Below are 18,485 nucleotides of genomic sequence, written 5' to 3' on the forward strand. Positions count from 1 at the left end.
TCTGTTGGTGTTTACGCTTAATGAGCAGGTAAAAAAGCACCTCAGAGCTATCGGTTGACTTCATCTAAGAAAAGGATAGTAATGATGCTTATTAGAGTAAGAAATCTTCAGAGACTAGAGAAGACTGAAAGGTTAAACTGAAAGTTTAGCTGGGATTATTGTATTATTTAAGATATAATAAGAAATGAGGAGCCAGGAACTTCTGAGCTCTGACATTTCCTCTGTGGCATTTGGCAAGATACTAAAAAATTTCGTTTCTCGTTTTTCTCTCTTTCTTAAAGGGGATGAAGATCCTTTTCTTCTCAAAAGGGTGGTAGAAAGTTAAATTTAGTACTGTAATATACTACTCAGATCTCTGGATAGAAGGAGCAATGCTGGTTCAAGCAAGTAGTTTTGTATGCAGAAATAGAACACCTGATTTCTGAAGGAGGCAAAGCAAGCAGCACCCTGTTTTCTTTAGCTAAAGTTATGGTTGCCAGAGTCCTCTTGGTTTGATCTAGAGCAAATACACAATTCACATAGACTGCCCTTAAAAGTTGGCCAGGCTCCGTGTTTGTGTGTCTAAATTTGGCAGCAGGATTATATTGCATTATGGAAAGCAATCTCCTTTCAGCCAAAGTATTTTTATTTTAAATGAAATGGCCTGCAAACCTGAGGTAAATAATAAAACTCTCTGGGAGGCAACCTTTGAGCACCCCTTTCAGAGCCAACCTATTAATTTTTCCACTCTTTCCCAGTAATTTCTGATCTCAAAATAAGATGCTGTGCCTGGAATCTCACTGCTTAATTATTTTAGGCGGATGCAACAGATGGGCTGCAATTAGTGTGAGGAATGGAGTTTCCCTTCAAAAGCTCATAGTACCAGAACACTGTTCCCATGTACAGCAAGACTGAAAGATGTGGTTTGAGGCACAATGCTGATGGTCAGAAAGGGGACACAAAATGGCATCTCTCAGCTAAATGTGTCTGCTCCCTGAGTACTCTCAGAACTTTTTGGTTCTTCACAGAAATAAACAGTGCTGTGTGCTTGTGGCTTAAGCTTTTCCCATGCTAGAGAAACCTGATCTACTGCTGCCTGCGTGAGAGACTGCTGGAGAACTGCTCTGGAAAAGGCTCTCTGCCTAGTCCTCTCCGCTAGCACTGAATCAGTGCTGTTAATGAGCGATCACTGCTTTCAATTTTGTTCTGGCATGGCAGCTTAGCAGGTTACTTGTGAGAAAGACAAACAGAAATGGGGAGTTAGGCAATAACAATTTTGGCATCGAATCCTGTTTAAGTGTATACAAATCTTCCTCATCCTCCTTCCTCTTCCAGAGTGCTTTTAGGTTCGGACCTGGATGTTCTTCTTGTCTCTGATAAAGGAGAGCAGAAGCACAGGGCTTCTTGGTGATCTATCTTGCAATCAGGGCCTGAAAACGCTGTAACGTCTGTACCACCGCCAGCCTCGTGTTGATGAGTGTCCCATCATAAAGTTTTGGCAGTACAGCCAGAGCCTGCTAGGATGTCATTCTGCGGCGGTGAGAATGGAAGGAGTGAGGTTCTGGTTGTGCTGTGTTCACGGTCAGCCAGGACTATGGCGTGGTCAGCCTGCTAGGCGTGCTCAAGGGGCATGTGAGTGAGTCGGAGTACTGGCCAGTGATGCAGGATTTCTGGACGCTGTTCTTCAGTGGCCCTTGGTCCGGTCACTTCTCCCCTCTCGTCCTCAGAGCCTACCTTCCTTGTGTAGGATTAACAACTTCCATGTAAACTTGAGATCTGGAATGAAAAAGTGCGCCAAGTGCAGGCCTGTTCCTTACAGAGGAGTGTTGCTGAACTGAAAGATGGGACCCAGGTCTGCCTGTCTGGTGCCTTTTTTCTGGAATTTAGAAAGTGGATGAGTAACAGCCAGGTGGAATGTCACAGTTCTGAGCTGCTGCCTTCTCTCACATTTCTTAAGACAAACACACTGGCTGAGTAAATGTTCAAAGTGGTGATTTGATCCCTCAATCATTTCCTCCTGAATCTCGGTGCTGTCTACCATCTGCCAAATTGAACCAGTACTAGGTATCTATCCCCTGGAGGGGAGCCTAGTGGTTTCAGTTGGATTTGAAAAAGCTAAGAAGCTATAGAACCACAGCTCCCTTGGGAGTGAGTCAGTCCTGTGTCATAGGCTGGATACCCTTCTGGCTCAGGCACTTGATATTCAGAAGTTAATTTGGGGGGATCATTTGTCTGTATAGATCTAGAAGTTTTGGGGCACTCAGTTGCAAGTGGTAGCTTGTCAGGAGCCCTGAAAAAAATCCCCCTGCTTCCTAGCAACACACAGTTGCTGGCTGCTACTGTGAACTTTAGAGGAAGATTAGCAGATGCATATACATGAATATAGCCAACTCCTGAAGTTACGATTCATGGTATCTCCAATTCAGATCTGCATATTTTTCCGTCCCCTCAGGAACTTCATGGTTCATGTAGTGATTTTGAGCTCATACCTGCTTTTTTCTTTTTTTTTTTTTAATTCTGTGTGTTGAAGACACTACTGGCTCTCAGAATAGACTAGGACATAAGTACTTAATATTTTAAACAAAATAAAATTTAAAAAATATAATTTCACTGCGGTCTCCTGAAAAGAAGCAGCAGGTAGTAATGACCCTTGTTTGTCCTAGGGAATCAGAATACTGGAAAAATCTGAGAGGCAAGAGGGATGCAACAGGACATTGTAAAGTTAAAAATCAGGGTTCTGTCCAAATTATGTCCGAGTTCCATGTATTGTTGAAGCTTTCTAGAGCTGAAAGACAGGAAAGAGATTTTTGTCTAACTCTGCCCTTCAGTCTGCTTCCTTGTCAGTCTTACGTGCACAGTGCGTCCTCACGTAGTGCCAGGGTTTTCTAGGCTCCCGGGGCGGACAGAGGCCGCACAGTCTAGGGAGTAGGGTACTACGAGGCTGACATGCAGCTGGTCTGGGCTGTATTCCTAATTCTGCCACTGATCTGCGGTGTGAATTTGGGTGAGTCATTTCCTTTTGTGTTGTATGTCTCCCTCCTGCTCCTGTCTGTTTAGACTACAAACTTCTCCTACAAGAAGCTGCCTGTGCTGTATATAAAGCCTTGCCTACGTGGAACAAATAAACACAAGTGTGATACCACCAATAAAAAGTCCCTTGCAAACATGAATGAGGGACCAGAAAAAAACATATAATGTGTTTTTGGGTTGTCTATTTTTAAAGACATTTTAATTGAAACAATCATGGCGAGCTACTTAAAATTAAACCTTTTTTTTTTTTTCAACTAAAATGAAATTATTTTTATAAAGAACTGATTTTCCAGATTTCCCTTTTTACACGCTTTGGTTTATGCCAAAGATATTAAACTTAAGATATTAAACTTAAGAGAAAACTATAATTTACACCTGCTTTCTGGATGTCAGTGAGGTCCTTCTTTGTCTCTCTATTTCCATTCCTGATTTGCTTGCTGCTTGTTGTTTTCCCATTTCTCACTGGTTAGTGGTTTTTTAGGGTGAGGACTTTGATTCTGTATGTACCTTCTCTATCACAAAGGGATCCTGATAATGGTTGGTGCCTGTGGATATCATTAAATATAATAATAATTTGATACTTGGTATCTGAGAAAATGCTGGCCACACATGTGGAATTCTGTTTCTGTGGCTAGCCTAGCTGTAAGATCACAGGCCATTATTACTGTCATCTAATGGAACTACTCCTTTAGCTGTAATAGGAGGCACTGCTACAGTGCAGGGGACTGTAGATTTAAACCCCGATTAAGATTTGTGAACTGAAAATGAGTTCAAAAGAAAGTAATAGAGGAGGTAGAGGCTAGTACTCAAGTGTTCCCTTGATCAGGTACCCTAGACAAAGTCTTTGCCTGCTGAGATTGAGGAGGTTGTGCTTAAATTAAATACCATCTAAAAAAAAAAAAAAAAACCACCAAAAAACCCCCAAAACAACCACCTCACTGAGAACATTTATTGATTTATTCGGATTTAACCAACTTAACATTTAGCCTAACTGCATCTGATTCAGGTGCTTATTTGGAACAATGTGGAATTTGATGCTGATTCAAAAGAACTGTTTTTGCTATCAAAAATATTTATTATTTACAGGGCTTTGATGGTGATTTTCACAGGTTATGAATGGCATGAGACATTGTATGAATAGGCAAATCTATGCAGCACCAGAAAAAACATCTGGTGAAGCACAGCTATGTGGGATCTACAGAAAAGACAAGGTCAAGAGGAGGAGACTCTGCATTCTCTTTTCTTTTAATGAAAAGGGTAACCAAATTTCACCATTACCTAAAGGTCTCTAGTGGTAGGATTAATGATCTGATAGGTTGTTTGTGGAACACAAGGTTTTATGAGGAAGATTCTTAGCAAGTGTAAACTGACATAGATCCATGGTAGTTAGTATAAGCTTGCTGAGTTATACCTGCTAAGTATCTGCCTCTGATGATTTTTTGGGCACATAAATCCATTTGGCTTTTCTCCCCAGCTTTTTGGATTTCGTGTTGTGGAAAAATCGCCAAAATGCATTTTTATCTTGGAAAAATAATCTTCAGGCTTCAGTCTGGAAAAAAAAAAAATCTGTGTTGGTTTCCTGGGCAATTTCTCTGTTTTTGTAACTGGTTTCTATTAATGGTTTTGAGATGAATCCCAGGAATCTGAAGCTGACTGCTTTCCAACAAAAGGGGGTGTTTAAATATAGTGCCATCCAAAGATGCTAGACGACAGAAACCACTGAGCTGTAGAGGTGCCTTACGGCAAAAGATGCAGACAGAGCTCTCTGACCTGTTACGAGGACAGCAGTGCTGGAAGAACATATAAACACACACATGCACACATACTAATCGATTCAGTAAGAGAGCAGTCTGCTTGGATGCTACAGTTTAACTCCTCATTTGTGCATATCTAAGTCTCTGCTAGGCAAGCTGCAAAGCTCAGTGCATTAAGCAGAAAATCAAAAACCTCTTAAGATTCCACCTAACTAAATATCTTGCATACCTGGACATTCACATTAATTAATTTATGCTCCAGCGCCTTTGGCACATAGGGGAATAGAGCTTTCCAGCTGGAGATCCAAGACAGGAAGAAGCTGAGGAATTGCCTGCAAAGGACAGCCCCCAAATAACACTGTTCCTGGGCAACCCTCTCATTTTGCTTCAGGAGTGCTTGGGCATAGCATAGCTTAGACCATTGCGGTACCACTATGGGGTGGTTTTGTGGACTTCACCCTTCTCTTTGCTGGAAACGGGTTGTCCCAGGGGTATTATTAACTGTTAGCTATGATGTTGTTTTATACATGCCTAGTATAAAGGGTGTCAGAGATCTGCCATTCTCATACATTAGGCATGTGTATTTGCCTCAGCTGCTGGTTTGGTGACTGCATCACAGGCTGGTGATCACAGTGGACTCGAGTGAAATAAAACAAAGCAGAAAAACATCTGGCCAGACCCTCAACTTGTTATTCTGAATATGCTCTTCAGAGAAAGCAAATCAGGGGCTTTAGCATTTATGGCTAGGGAACAAACATTGTAATGCTGGGTCTGTAAGAGGTATGCGGCTTGTTACATCACTGGAATAATGACAGGCTTCACTTGACAGCCCTGTTATTGTGGTTGGGTTTCAGTTTTGTCCTTTTAGTTCACAGCTCTTGCTGCAAGTTGCATTATTTCAGGCTTGCTTATGGGTTTCATTGCAGCTGAAAGATTTATTTTAATAAGAAAAGTTTTGCAACCAAATGATGCCTCCCGGGAAAACGCATACCCTCTGGTAATGCGCATGGTTCTGCTCTTTTCCATCAACAGGCAGCTCTGAAGGCTCCCCCTACCCACACCAGAGCTTTCTTGGAAACGGGGAATGAGTATGGGTGTGTATTTGTCCCTCTGAGTGTTACAGGTTGATCACACTACTGGCATGACAAGGCTTATTTGAGCAATTCCCACTAGAAGATAAATGGTGTCAGTGCACATTAACCCTGTACTATAGTACCCCTGCCTTTCTCTCTTTTGCTGTTTCCATGCAAAGCTCTATTTCTGCTTATGTTTTTGGCTTTGCAGGATCCTTGCTACCTTTGCCACTGTACCAAAGTCAATTAGCACTCTTTATTCCCAAGCTGTAGCATTCCCTACTACTTTTCAGTTCTAGGAATTATCCTTGCTTCTGCTCATGGGTAGATATTTTCTCTTTTCCTTTGATCATGGCAGAGTACTACGGGTCCTGTATTTAAAGAAGATCTAAAGAAGTTGTTGGTAATAAGCACGGAGTGTTGGTAATAAGCATGGAGTGTTGACAAATCCTGTACATAAGGCCTTGTACTGTAATTTGTGTCTTTTTGTCAACAGAGCGTTAATCCTGGCATTCCTTTTTAATACATTACATATATTTATAGCTGTGAAAATGGGGCGGAAGTGGCCACTTCCGCTCTTGCTTCCCAGGGTTAATGGTGCTCAAAATTGCAATAAAAGGATGGAGGGTACCTCTTGGCATCAGACCTTCTTCCCGATCTGATACTTGCTCAGTTTTTCTAGACTGGTGGTCTTCAATTCAGATATATTGGGGGGTCTTTCAGTGCAGCCTGCAGCCATGGAAAACAAAAATGTTAAAATGGAAGAGATCGGGAAGAGGGAACTTCCTGGCAGACATGGCTTGCCCATTATTGTTTCCCACAAGCCAATTAATCTTGTGACCCCTGCACTGTCTTTGGGCAGCGCTTCTTTTCCGCCTGAGTCACCAGCATTTCATATCTGAAATAGAAATATCTATTTCATATCGCCATATATTTCATATCTGAAATAGGGGTGACTCTGGAAACATGGGAGCCTTTCTTCTCGCTGCTGGCCTGATCTGTGATGAGGATGGCAGGTGCAGAGCTCCAGGAAGCAAAACCACTTGTGTTGGTGCTGGAAAGTTCCTTTCCCTTGCATGGATGAACTTGCTTTCTTTGGACAGGATTTGTGGTCTGGGTAGACAGCTGTATATGCCGCAGTGGGCAGCTAAGGGATGCTTCTTGTTTTGAGAATCAATACCCAACATACCTCTGGGAGTGAGGAAGGGGAAAGGCTAGGGAACACTGGTCAGGCCAGCCTCCATGGAGAATCTAGTTAAAAATTCAGCTCCTGACTGGGCAAAATGTTGACACAGCTGCCCTTCCAGGGTCTCTTTGGACTAGCAAAGCTCTAGAAGACAGGGCTGACTAGAGACTGTGCAGAATTGAAGAGTGAGGAAAAGGCAAAGATCTGTGAAATAGCCTCCTGTGTCCCTTTCCTCCTCTCACTGTGAACCCCCGAGAAGCTGTTGCTCTTTCCTTCCAGTGGGTGGTTTTCTTTAGGAGACTTCGGTGGGTTCAGCCTGAACTTGGCTTCTTTCAGTCAGGAAATAGCCAATTCATGACAGCAGCAACCACAGCAATCTGCATCCATCCCAGAAGTCATGCAAGAAACAGCCAGTAACCTCTGCAGTGCTAAAGCTAGGAGGCAGAAAGGTGGAAAAGCAACCTGGAATTGCAGCCTGGAAGGTTCTGCCTGTGGTTGAGAGAAACCAAGGGAAGGAGAGGGTGCTGTATTTGCTGTCTGCGCGATGGGAACAGCTTCTTGCCTCCCAGCCAAACATTCTCCAGACTCTGCTCTGATGACGCAGCTGAACAAAAGCCTGTCAGATTTGAGCCTTTCGTCTGGCTCCCTGGCCTGACAGAGACAACAGGAAAGGCTCCTTCTTCCACTAGGCTGGCTCAGCAGCAGGCCAGCACCTCGGCTGCTGTAGATCAGTATTGTCTTTGCTGTGATGCCTGAGAATCTGGCAGCAGGTTTTCAGCGTAGGGACATGGCGTAGTAGGAGCCTGTGCTGCGTGCAGGTGGTTATGGAATTGGACTAATGCAAATGTCTGAGGCTTGCAAAGACAAGCCTATGTTTTTGCATTAGGGTTACAACTGGAACAAGTGGAACGTGTCAACATCCAGGCTATTGACATAGCTCAGCTGATGAGTGTGGGAACTTGGGCTGTGAGTGACTGTATGTATGTAATTATCCACAGACTTCCCCACTTAATATAAATGACAGGGTTGAAGTTCGCAGTGAAATTTTGTGGGGTTCTTACCAAGGGTTATTTTAGAACTTTTCACTAGAAACAAACCAGCAGTTATCTAGATCTGTTTTGGACTGCGTGAAGACCTGCTGGAGTTAACAGTAGGCTTTTTTCATGGTCAAATTATTTAATAATAATAGCTCCAGTTTCTTGGAGTTTCTTTGGACGTGTCTGGTTCTCTTTGCTGCTGGAGACAGGATCCTGGACTAGATGAAGTTCTGATCTGATTTAGTCTAGATGTTTCCAAAGTTTCCCTTGTTGCAGAGTATAATTACTTAGATGTTTATTTAGGTTTTTGTTATAATTATAATGCCCTCCTCTTTCCTGAAACACAGCCCCCTCTGGGATAGAGGAAATCTGTCTTCTGGTATACTAGACGGTACAGAAAAATGTCAGAAAGAAAAATTCAAGTGGAGCAATTAAGTTTATCTCCACGTAGTGCCATGGGAAGGCTACTAGCTTGTATTTTTAGGCTCTCCTATGAGAGCCCCACATATATTTAGCTCTGTTCTACAGATGGACATTTAAGAATGATAAGTTTTAATTCCCTTTCCCCAACACTTTCCACGTGATGACTAATGTGATTGTATTGTTAAATCCACTAAACACTGTTAACCATAAACAACAATAATCTAACAACAGAATGCAAGCAAACAGAAAGCTTTACCATATTTTACTTTTTAACATATATTAGCAGCAGCTACACTGTTTCCTGACTTTATACTCATGTAATATTCCTGCAAGTCTTGTATTAAAAGACTCCTGGCTAATTCAGTCACCTGCATGGATTAGGTTGTTAGGCCTACAGAAGGCCAGATTCAGATGGAGCCATATTCCAAGTCTCAAGCAACATTTACGCCTTTCATACCCACATCCAAAGGCGCTTTATGGAAGAGGGTGTTGAATACCCTGACTCGGTGTCTTTTACCATCTTGTCCCGCTTGAAAATAAATTTTTCCACTGGAAATGAATTGCTTTTTTCAGAACTCAAACTTGGATTGATGTGGAAGAGAAATGTCTTAACGCTTAGAGAGTCAGCAGCATTAACTTAAACCAGTGTAGGGCCTGTTTTAAATGGTTCAGCCAGCAGCCTGGTTGGGCCGTTCCCACTGCCGGCGAAGGTTGCTGCCCTCTTCAGGTTAGCTGATAAAGTTTGATTTCGTTCCGTGCTGGGTTAGCCCTGCCGTTTTCAGGAGTCTGTCCCGTCTGAACATCCCCCAGCATCTCAAGAAGTAATCCCCTAAACTGGAAAAAATGACTGTCTCTGATCTGCAGATGCTGACTCAGGCGGTCTGAACTTTATCTGGTCTGTGAGTGTATACAGGCTGTATGTCGATTTTCTTTTGTGAAGCAGTGTTTGGAGTTTAAGAATTTACTGCTTCTTTCTCTGCTGTTTGTCATTGATTGTTTTCAATAACTGACTGCATTAATACTCCTAATCATTGTGGGACACAGTGAAGGGGATTATAGAAACACAGTTAAATACATCAGTACAGGCTTTAGGAACTGGTTAATGTAATTCGACAGTCTTTCCCTTGAGCAAAGACTGCTGAAAATTCAGTCGTTGCTTGACGTGGTTGCTGTCTCTTGGCACAGCTATCAGGGCTGCTATTATCTTGCGAGTATGCAAAGGAGAAGAGCAGTGCATCAGGTCTTCTGTTGTTAAGGTTACCGCGATGTGTTGCAGTGTGTTTGTCTTGGTGCCGGTCAAGCAACTATAGCGTAGTTCAGTTCTTGCATGAAGGGCTGAAAGCAGAAGTTCTAAATCTGACCCAGCTTTCCGTGTTCTGGCCTCTGTGACAGGGAAACCTGTTCCCACATTGCTGTATTCTGGGGCTTTTAGTTGCGTTCTAGGCTCTTTTCCCTGCACTGCCCTAAGCTCCCACAAATTCAGTCTTTGTTGTTATTATCCTTTTGCTAAGATAGCTGCTGTAAAGCCCTTGCTTACAAATCACAGGACAGAGTAAATATTGTTTTCTAGGTTGTCTTCTGAGACTTGAGCTTGAAGTAAAACCATATGAGGAGACAAAGATCAAAAAACCACTGAAGGCAACAGAATAAATCCAGTCTCAAGCAGACAGCTGGATGAGTGTCAAACAAAGGAAGGAACAGCTGGATCAAGTAAAGCACAAGGAAAATTAGTTCCATCCCTAGGGGGAGGGAGAAAGATTGTTTTGCGAGCCCAAAGCTGTGTGGGACCAACTTTACCCGATAAAACTTTTACATGAAAGTCAGGGGCAGAGCAGAAGGTCCCAGAGGGAGGGGAAAGGGAAGAGTGGGTGTTCGTAGTAATTGTGCAGAAAGCGTTAGGGAAAGGAAGGAGGTGGAGTATGAGTGTAGGGGGAGAGCAGAGTGGGGAGGTGGGGAGTTGGAAGTTGTAGGTGGAGTAATTCTGCGGAATATGAGCTGCTGTCCACAGCTTTCTGGATGTAAATTGATGAGGTCATAGTGTTTTCCAGTTACCAAAAAAAAAAAAAGTTAAAAAAAAAGTCTTCAACTTGTTTTTCAAGAGAGACGAAAACACGGAGAAGCTGAAGAAATGAAGCAACTAGCAAAACTCCTTCTGTGGCAGATTTTGCTTCAGCAAAGTAAGCTCCTAGCTGATTGGCATGATGTTACTGGTTTTTATTTCAACTGCAGAGGACGGGGCTGGTGGTTAGCTAGAAGATTTTGAACTGTTACCTTTGTAAGATTTTGTTCAGATTCCTAAGTTAGCTGTGTTTTCGTCTGCAAGGGGAGGGACTCATGGATTTCTCATGCTTTTTGGAGAGGAAAGGGGAGAGAATGGAGAAATGTTTGAGGTACTCCAAACAGCATGTTTGTGCAATCTATTTTTTACTCTCCGTTTCCTTGATCAACAAATTCAAAAACAATAAGCTTGAATGTGAGTGTAGTAAAGCTTGCATAGTTAGATTTACATGATCCGAGGTTAGTTTATGCTTTTGAAGAGGCAGAAACAGCTGGTACGTGTGTGTGTGTGAGTGTTCAGGATGGAGGAAAAAATTGAAGTTGTTTGTTTGGGTTTTTTTTTTGTTGTTGTTGTTCCTGTCAGCATAAAGACAGAGACCTAGGAATTCACTTTTGGATAAGGTGCAAGAAAGGAATGAAGACAAGTCTGATGAGCTTACAGTAACAGAATAGCTTGTACCTTTTCCTTAATCACAAAGTTTTCTGTAAGAGCTGAAAGCAGATTCAGGGTCCTGAGAGCCTGGCCCCAAGATAAACAGAGAAACCCCAGTGAGGTTGGATGGCAGGAGAAGATTTGAGGACTAACTGCAAAACCCCAGCAAATCCACACTTGCAACACTTTGGGCTCTAAGGAGGGCACCTATGAATAAAGGACCAATTACAGCTCCAAGAACAGCATGGAGAGACTTCATTCAGGGTGCTGACAGTAGGAATTGAGGAGCACAAGCTTTTTGGGGACTGGTGACCCCCCTGCTCTTTCACAGCCCTGTTAATGAAAGGCTGTGGCTAGCCACCTGAGCCTCAGTATGTAGATGGAGTAAGCTGAAGAGTTCTCAGTTTGGTCCCTAATTAATCCAGTTTCCATGTCACCACATCATCCCCAGTTTTGCAATGCCTCAAGGCAAGGTTTAGGAATTGGCAACATATGGGATCAGTCATAGGGGCAGAAGGGTTAAAGTGGCTCAGAAAACTTGGGTGGGTGGGTGGGTGGGTTAAGCCTGGAGAAGGAGGAGAGGCCATATCTTGTATTTCAGAAGCACCAACCAGTCTAGCTACTCCGCGGTGTGGTTTAGCATGGTGGCAGAGCTTGGGGAGCACCCAGGGCAGGAATAGCAGGTTGGGTTGCTGTAGAGCAGTGGGGAGCCGCATAGAGGCAACAGTATCCAGCTTAAGGACGGATGATCTCTGACAGACATTTTTCAGGTGTATTTTGGAGACATAACTGTCCGTATGCCGGGCAGCCCTGATGTTTGAGTCCTGCTATCCCCACACAAATCAGGTTATAACATGATGAGTGAAGACAGGAAGGGGAGAAGGGAGGAAATCTGTGCCGTTCCATATTTGCTGAGATGATCCTTTCTGGAGAGGAACCACACCCTCAAGTGTTAATGTCTTGCAGGGAGGAATAGCACTGTGTTTGGAATGGCTCTACAAACTATTCTGTGGGCCCAGAGCCAACATGAAGTACACAAAGAAGAGAAGGGTTTATAAAGCTGAGCTAATATCTGAACTGTCTGTGAGAAAGTTAGGGCAAATTTGTGAGGGATCCTGATTGTGCAGTGGCCAAGATGGCGATTGGATTCTTGTACAGACAGAAGGCTTTTTCCTTTCTGCCGAGGCAGCACATTCTTGCTTTTTGCCGATTCATGGGCATGTTCCTACCTGCAGTGAGGTGTTGGAATTGTTGCGACTAGATGGGTAGTTAAGGGCTTTCCAGTTCTGACATCCTTTTTGAAAGCAGAAGACTGCTGTTGGGAAAGTTGTTCCAGGAAGCTTTTAAAAATAAACAAACATGGAGACTTAGATAAAAGCCCTGTTCAAAGCCTGCCTTGACCATCGGTTGGCTTTGTAAGGGAAACCTTGTTTTACTGAAAAGCTTAGTCTTGCAGTCCTAGGCCAGCAGTGGCAGGTGGTGAATGGGAGATGTCTAGGTGGAACTGTATTGCTCGCTGTCTCCCTCCTTCGCCTCTTCGAGATGGGCCCAGACTGCTGGTTACTGGTCAGTGGGTTTTAAAAAAATAGCTACCAGAAGAGAGCTGAACTCATTTGTGTAGCTGTCATCTTGATGTTACTGCATCATAAGCCATTATGGCCTCTTAGACGCTGGATCAGTTCCCTAAAGAGTCAGGATGGAGCCACTGCCATTCTCCAAAAGTATTTGGAAATAGCTTGGTAGCACAGGCTGCTGTTTTTGCAATAATTGTGTAATGGCTCTACAGAGACCATTAAATCCCCTGCACAGACAATGGGATTTATGGGAGAAATAAGGAATCTGACACATTTTCATGAAGACACAGATTTCGTGAAGAACATGTCCTTTCTCTAGAACTAGACCATCCCTCTGTACCCCTAATGTAAAGGTGATGTTGCTTCCTTTTTCTGAAAAGAAGCTGAGAAGGACCAGGAGATACTAGAGAAGGTGTGCAAAGGAATAATGAGCTGAGCTTGCTTAGGCAAGCGGAGTGTCAACCTCACAGACTGTTGTTTCAACCCACACACCTGGTGGGTTATGACACTGATGTCTCCAATGACTTAGTTTGTTTTCTTTTCTGCCCACCGCTACAGTCTGGACTTCAGTGATGCTTATTGCATTGTAAGGCACTGTTCCAGGCAGGTTATCCTCACTCTGTTGACATCAATGGCAAGGCTCTTCCTGAGTTCAGCAGAAGCACTTCAGGTAGAGCTGGTGTTGTCACGTCCTGTGGAGCGTATGTGGCACTTGGCACTCAGGCTACCGCTTAATGGTGTTTGCCGTTTCCTTTTCTACTGTGGTAGTCTTTCATCCTCCAGTATGAGACGGGAACTTAGTGGTTTCATTAGCACATGCATCTACCTGTGCTATCTCCAGGAGGAGATAAGTGGTGGTATTGTTCAGGCAAGACTCAAGGGACAGTTTTCTATTTGAACTGCTCCAAGGACACTGCCTAGAGAGCTCCGAGTATATAAGATGTCTTTCAGAGCCTGAGCTTTTTACTTCTAGTTTGCCTGCAGTTTTTGTGGCTTAATTCTTTACTTGAAAAGGGGATGGGATTCAAGAAGTAAGAGCTGGCTCTGCCTTTTACAAGGGATTAGGAAACACTTTTGCAGGCTGTTTTCCTCTTCCTATATTGTGGGACCAGCAGAGTACTTCTGGGATCCTGCTGAGAGGCATGGTGGGTCTGCACAGAACATGTCAGGGGACAGCATATAGCTGTCTTTTTGTTGCCTTTTTGTGGGTACATCACTCAGATCGGACAAAGTGATTATCCATCACACGGAATTTGAAATTTTAAAATGAAAGCTACAGTGAGTTCTGTATTGACAACTATTGAGGTATTTGGTGGTTTTGAAGCTTCAGGTCCTGGAGTCCTGTGATTACATAAATCTGAGCTTTTATTAGGTGCATAAATACTCCTTGATTTTACAGTTGCAGGTTGGGAAGTGCCACTCACCAAAATAACTGTTTCCACTTTACCCCAATCCTGTAGTTCATAAGCTGTCAACTTTGCTGGGTTATGGATATATCTCTGCCTTTGTTCAGTAGCTACGATGTTATACAAACAATAACTTCAAAAAGCGTGTCTGGGGGACATGTCTTGTTTGCTCTGCTTGTCTCACGTAGCAGAGCTAAGTCTCATAGCAGAGGGAGGAGACTGAAAAGAGATAAAGGCTTATTGCTTCTTTTAACTACTGCTTAATGTTCAGGTTATTGAAGGTCAGTTGTTTTAAATTCCATTTTCTCCAGGCATACAAGAGATCAGAGACATTCCAGATTCCTTAGATTTCTAAGTGATCTCATTTACAGCCATGTCAAATAAGTTTGAGTCTTATCCATGACCTGATGTATGTGTGCAGATTTCCAGCATTGCTGGGGAATCAGAACAATCAGTTCTTCCTTCTTTGTCTTGAGGAATTCCCGTGCCTCTTGTAAAGACTTGTCCTTTCTTTCCCTTCTAGAACTTTGCTTATTGGCTGCTATGCCACTGTGTTTTTGATATTTGCACCTACCCCTTTCTCTGAGACTATGAATGATACCCGAGGGCAGGCTTCAGACCCAAAGCTTCTGTCCAGAATTTGTGTGTGTGCATGTGAGTGTGCACAGACACTTTCTCTTCCATGGCTGCCTCTGTGCTGAACTCCAACGCAACACTTAACTATGCCTTCATCTTGGATGGGTTTTGTTCTAGTGCATAATGTCACTGTAACCCTGGGCCGTTCAGCATTGCGTGGCAACACTCAGCAAGTCAAAATAGCAGTATGGGAAAATGCAGGCGAGGCATCGACAGACTCTTCCCTGTTCCCAATGGGAAGCAACAGCTCCTGGTCACTAAGGGGCAGACCTGGAAAGACCCTGGAGTATAATTGTCAAGTAAGTGACAGTGCTCCTGCCCTGCTTCTTAGGGAGCTGCTAGCAGAAGCTTTAAGAGTGGAGGGAAAAAGAAGCTGTCAAAACCCACAAGACATAAGCTTTTCTTATCTAAAAGCTGTTACATTACAGACAACTTCACCGCTTCCTTGTTTTACAGAGAGGTGTGTTTGGAAGTGTGCTGGAGAAATGCTGGCTGACAGGGCTCCAGCAGCCCAACCTGGCAAACAGCCCCAGAGTTGGGGCCTGGGTGGTCCTTACCGTGCCAGGAGGGCCAGCTAAGAGATACAAAACTAGGGGTTAGTGCTATTGTTAGTTTAGGGCTGCGAGAGGCTGCTGAGCAGAGCATATTGGAAGGCTTAGGTGGATACTTTTGTTAGTTGTTAGATTTATGATGCTGCATTTGGGCTCAATGTTTTTTACATTAACTTGCAAGAGGAAAGGAGAAAAGTAAATGCATTCCTCTTGCTGAGCCAGGAGAGGATGTTTCTGTAGCACCAAATCAATTTGCTGTTAATGAGCAGTAATGCAAGACTCTGGAAGCACTGGCTGTGCAGCCAGCCAGCTCGTAGACACCAGTCCCTAGCATGCAAGTCGCTGTTCGTGTTGTGATACTGCGCTGTTCCCTTGCCGCAGGGCAAACAACACCAATTCAGACACATGAGCATTGCTTTGTCACACTGATACAAGTGGATGCTGTTGCGCTGAGCGCTGGTTGTCCTGTCACAAGTGAGACTGATTTCTTCTGGAGAAGGCTGATTTGGTGCTGTAAAAGAGCTTTGTATTATTCCTTTGTTGTCCTAAGCTAAATCTAAGTCCTGGCTTCCAGAGACAGAGGCTGGCAGCTTATCATATTTTACCATCAGGCATTTTGCCGCCTATTAGGAGAGACCATCAAATGATGGAATTATAATGTCTTGTGTATGATGTCTGTTTCTTATATCCAGAGCAGTACAGGTATTTTTTTTCTTTGTGGTTCTGAGATTATAAATGCAGAAAAAATAACTTACATTTGGAGTGTCTTTGAACTGGCCGTTCAACAGACGGTGCTGCTCATTTTTGTTCTCTGGTGTCACTGCCCAGTGTTTTCTGATAGGAGAAGGAAAGGAAACAGAGTTTATTCTCAGCCCATGCACTGGGGGTGTGGTTAAAATAGCCCCAGTCTGGAGTTAATTTATTCTCTTTGGAAATGCATAAATTCCAGGGCTGAAAAAAAAATACAGCCTTTGTCTGGAGGACATTGTGCCTATGACATTAGCAGGACAAAACATCTAATGATCTTGCTGGAACCCATTTGGGCTTGACTGGTTAGAGAGATGAATGATGTCATTGTGTTGGGAATCTGAATCGTGCTCTCAAAGCATGATGCCAGGAGACCTCCTAGACCCCTCCTACACAAAAAGCAGGAGGGGATGGACCAGAGAAATGCAGAAACAAAGGCGTTAGTTTATTTCTTGCAAAGTTCTTCCTGCATAGATCTGAGTCACATGAGTTGGAGAGAGTTGCAGTTGCATCCAGAGCATTACAGTGTTAACTGTGCAGACCAGGAACGTCAGCGGGAGAGACTCTGGGGGGCATGCTCCCAAAGCCAGGCTGTGTTTGCCCATCAGAGTGCTGGCATCAGTGTGTGTCATGAGTGTGAAGCGAAACAGCCAAGCGGCATCGCTCCCCATCTGACAGGTAGACTCAGCATCCTGCAGAGTTACAGAATTCGCTCAATGCGTTAATCCCACCATCAATTTTACAGGAGTTTGATTTGGAGTCTTGGAGATGAGAGTTATCTTTTGGCACTCAATCTAGCGCATCAGCAGTGTGGATCCACTTCCCTCTACTTGGGCAGCTCTAACCCCCAGCAAATGAGCTGGGGTCAGCTCTGTCTCCAAGTCTGTTCAGGCCTTTGCCTTAGCAGAGGAAGGTGACTGAGATGTGGATGTCTGCTGGGGAAGAGATGGAAGTGAAACTGTCACGTTTCATTTCACAATGGTCAAACAGAACAAAAATGAACATGGTTTTAACTGGTCACATCTGGGTAGTACCCCTCTACTCCCCTCTGATGAGACCTCACCTGGAGTACTGCGTCCAGCTCTGGAGTCCTCAGCACAGGACAGACATGGACCTGTTGGTGCGGATCCAGAGGAGGGCCACAAAAAAGATCAGGGGGATGGAACACCTCTCCTATGAGGAAAGGCTGAGAGAGCTGGGGTTGTTCAGCCTGGAGAAGAGAAGGCTCCGGGGAGACCTCATTGCAGCCCCTCAATACTTAAAGGGGGCTTATAAGAAAGATGGAGACAAACTTTTTAGCAGGGCCTGTTGCGACAGGACAAGGGGTAATAGTTTTATACCAAAAGAAGGTAGATTCAGACTAGATATAAGGAAGAAATTTTTTACAATGGGGGTGGTGAGACACTGGCACAGGTTGCCCAGAGAGGTGGTAGATGCCCCATCGCTGGAAACATTCCAGGTCAGGTTGGACGGGGCTCTGAGCAACCTGATCTAGTTGAAGATGTCCCTGCCCACAGTGGGGGGTTGGACTAGATGACCTTGAAAGGTCCCTTCCGACCCAAACATTCTACGTTTCTATGAACTGTTCTTGCCTCGCTGTTTCTGCTGATGCCTTGTTATTTATGCAGGACCAATATCAGATCCTAAGATAGTACTGGTGCCTCCCTTTCCCCTGCCCGCTCCTGCCTCCTTGGGTTCTTGTTTTTGTCTTACACATTTGTTAAATAGTTTCCTCTTGGGCAGAAGGGGCCTTTCAGACAGTTTTGGTGGGTGATGCATTGACAGATAGCTTTGGTGTAATGTTTGAATAGCATGGTGGAAAAAACTCTGTGATTATAGATGGTATGAAATAAAGACTTGGACTGTATGAAATCAGTTGCAGGCTAAGCATATCCCACATTGCTCTTAAGCTTAAGTTTGTTGGGTCAGGCACTGTCTTTTGCTGTAAGTGTCTGCTGCAGCATGGACCAACCAAGGTCTGAGCCTCTGGGCTTAACCACAACACACATGTTAAATAAGTATATTAACAGAGAAGGGAGGAATAGATGGAATAATAACAGAGGAGGTGGCTGCTGACTATGGGTCTATTTGTAGTTTTTTCTTCCTTTTGTTGTCAGTAACATTCTTTTTTTCTGCTTTGACAGGTTCTGTTTATTTATATTCAGGTGAGTGACATCTTTGTAATCTGCCTGTTTTTGTGGTTGTGAGAAAAAATGAGAAGGACCCTGATTCCATGACATGCAATGGGGGTTTCATTGCTAACTTCCACAGGCATGAACCATGCATCGCATGAACATCCCATCTCTAAACTTTGATTAAACTGGGGGTTAGGATTAGAAAGGGTGGGTAGGACAGGTCAAATCTACGATCCTGATAACA

General features: G+C 43.8%; 1 protein-coding gene across 2 annotated transcripts in view; it reads left to right on the forward strand.

The window, feature by feature from the left end:
• Positions 1-18,485, forward strand: part of MXRA8 (matrix remodeling associated 8) — a 33,507-nt gene that overhangs the window by 2,729 nt on the left and 12,293 nt on the right. Inside the window, exons 1-2 of one of the 2 annotated variants that reach the window (XM_075172352.1) lie at positions 10,311-10,659; positions 18,251-18,271. In XM_075172352.1, coding sequence (XP_075028453.1) covers positions 10,611-10,659; positions 18,251-18,271 — 70 coding nt within the window. In that variant the 5' untranslated portion in view covers positions 10,311-10,610. Of the gene's footprint in view, positions 1-10,310; positions 10,660-18,250; positions 18,272-18,485 lie in introns of those variants that run through there. The other variant, XM_075172351.1, reaches the window with a different exon arrangement.

Source organism: Calonectris borealis, chromosome 23 (assembly GCF_964195595.1).
Source record: "Calonectris borealis chromosome 23, bCalBor7.hap1.2, whole genome shotgun sequence".
NCBI lineage: Eukaryota > Metazoa > Chordata > Aves > Procellariiformes > Procellariidae > Calonectris > Calonectris borealis.